The 2,500-nt window shown below is 33.0% G+C and overlaps 1 protein-coding gene across 9 annotated transcripts in view; it reads left to right on the top strand.

Moving 5' to 3' along the window:
- Positions 1-2,500, top strand: part of ADD1 (adducin 1) — a 69,483-nt gene that overhangs the window by 49,833 nt on the left and 17,150 nt on the right. For all 9 annotated transcript variants that reach the window (XM_067298284.1, XM_067298283.1, XM_067298282.1 and 6 more), the window contains exon 11: positions 1,845-1,946. In XM_067298284.1, the coding sequence (XP_067154385.1) occupies positions 1,845-1,946 (102 nt within the window). The remainder of the gene's footprint in view (positions 1-1,844; positions 1,947-2,500) is intronic.

Here is a 2,500-nt window from a genome sequence, read left to right as displayed (position 1 = left end):
GATATATAGTGCATCATGTAGAAAGCCCCGAAAAAACAGAGGATCTCTCTCTGTGTGGTGGTTCTTTTTTTGTTTTGTTCTTTTTGGTTAAAGAAATGAGTGTATATTTATATATTGTTGGTACCATCAGCCTTTTACTAAACTCAGCTATAGTTTTACCTTGATTGGAAGAAAGCTGAAAATTACGTATACATTTGGAGCAGTTCTCTTGCTTTTTAACCTTAGCTCATAAAGTAGCTAGTATTTTATATTTGAAATTATCAGTGAAAGATTGAAGAAAATTCTTATTCAGGAACTAGTCTTGTTTAATGATATGCTGAAGCAATAGAGAACTTCATACAGCGTAACAGGTTTGTGTATTTAACTTTTTTAATGCTTGTTCTTAACCTAAAGAGAAAATAGTTTGTTATATTGAGGTTGTTTTTATATTTGTTTTGACTAAAAATTATCTTTAATAAAAAGCTGGAGTAGTTTTTGTCTAAGAAGATAATCATCAGTGAGTATTTCACAGCTCCATGTTCATTCCATTTTTTACTTTACAGTTGCAAAACATTTTAAAATTCTGTTGCTTTTTGAAGTTTGACGATTTCTGGCTATCTTATTGTTTCTTGAAGTTACTCAGGAAAAAATGCATAGCATTTGCTCTATAAAACAGGTTTACTTTATTGTTCAGTGCATTTTCTATGCAACAGTAATGGAGAATTATGACAGCGCCTGTAATAAACATACCAGATAAAAACCTAGTTATGTGGCAAATTAAATATGGACCCATACTAAATGCACTGACCAGATAAAACAACCTCTGTGAAGAACTCATGAAGCGCTTAAAGCTTGTGTTTGGGATATTTTTGTAACCTTTTCAGCTATAAGTTATAAAATATTCGACATCACCAAACTGTTCCTTTAGGTTGCTGTGCTGATACAGCTATTTATCTGTGCAGAAACTAATTCTGGAAACAGTACATTTTGCTGAAGTAGCTTGTTTTAATGCAAAACTTTGGTGATGCCCACTCTTGCCTCACAGTACAGAATCATTCACTAAACCGGGTTAGTGGCATCACATTGCTTTTCATACTCCTGTCATCTTATGCTTTAAGTTTGCTTTGATGTATGTTGAGTATCGGAGGATTGAATCAATGATCTCTCTTGTGCTAGTTTGTAAATACACAAAATACACAAAATGCAGTAAATGAAAATGGCAGTAATGGGGTTTTAGAACTCTTTCCTTAGATTTTGCTATACTTCCCTTTGTGTAAGGTATAGTATTCCTTTCAAATGAATATGAACTCATTTTGAAATCAGTCCATTTTAATTCATCCGTTTCTGATTAAATGTCCTTAAAAATACTCATGTACTTTTTCAGTAATTATATTGGAATTTTATTACTCCTGAATTAATGCAAGTTTCTTCATCAAGTGAGAAATACTGTTTTTAGAAAGAAACGTGGAACACTGCTGGGGTCAAGCACACAGCTTGAAAACAGCTTAACAAACAGCTTAAATCTTGCAGTCTTCCTAATCTCTGAACTACACATAGCCATGATCATTATATAGTCTTAGGCAGAAGTTATTTGCAGGTTGACTGACTCTTCAGATATTTAGGGTTTCTTTTGTTAATAGCTTGACTTAATTGAATGATTCTAATGTTTATAAATGTATTAGAAGTTAGGTTATATTTCTAAAGCAGGAAGCAACTTAAGTAATCTTAAAAATTAATAGAATATAATCATTGGTTCAGTTCTCTGTTATGTTTAATGCATGATCAACTGTTACGTGAATTTGCTGCTCTGAGTGTCCCTAGCCATTACAGCAAGTCTGACTTTTCGACTATTTTTGATATTACAGTGGACTAAAGAGGATGGACATAGAACTGCCACCTCTGCTGTCCCTAACCTGTTTGTTCCATTGAACACTAATCCAAAGGAGGTCCAAGAAATGAGGAACAAGGTTTGTAATAGCAGTAAAATAATCTTTTTTGCCATCATTACATTAAGTTGCGTGCTTGTAACAAACTAATTTATTTTGCTATAATAAAATCTTTTGGGGTTCAAAAACGCAGCTTCCCTGTTGTGCTTTATAACTAGATACCGAAGCAACTCCTAAACATTCTGAACTGCGCTTGGAAAAAAGCTGTATAACCATCCACCAGATGAAGACTTTCATTGTCTTATATTTTGTTACTGTAAGACCAGTTTCAAAGAATAGATTTTCAGTATTGCAGCCAAGTCATATTAACCTTAATTTTTTCTTTTTAACTGTTGCCGGATAGCTCTGAAAAAACACCACAGGGTTTATGGTAGTAAATTTGTTCCCTGAAATCATATACTTTCACATTAGTGACTTGTTTTTCTGTTTGGTTTTACCACTTGCAGTTGTAGTATATTTTGTAGCAATTGTAACAGTCTACTGATCTCTCCATATTATATTATTGTATTAAAATATGCTGTGATTGTTGCAGGAATTTGGGGTCATTTGGGACTGAAAGTTATGGTTTTTTGTTT

Source organism: Apteryx mantelli, chromosome 5 (assembly GCF_036417845.1).
Source record: "Apteryx mantelli isolate bAptMan1 chromosome 5, bAptMan1.hap1, whole genome shotgun sequence".
Taxonomy (NCBI): Eukaryota; Metazoa; Chordata; class Aves; order Apterygiformes; family Apterygidae; genus Apteryx; species Apteryx mantelli.
This window is presented reverse-complemented; position numbering and strand designations above follow the sequence as displayed.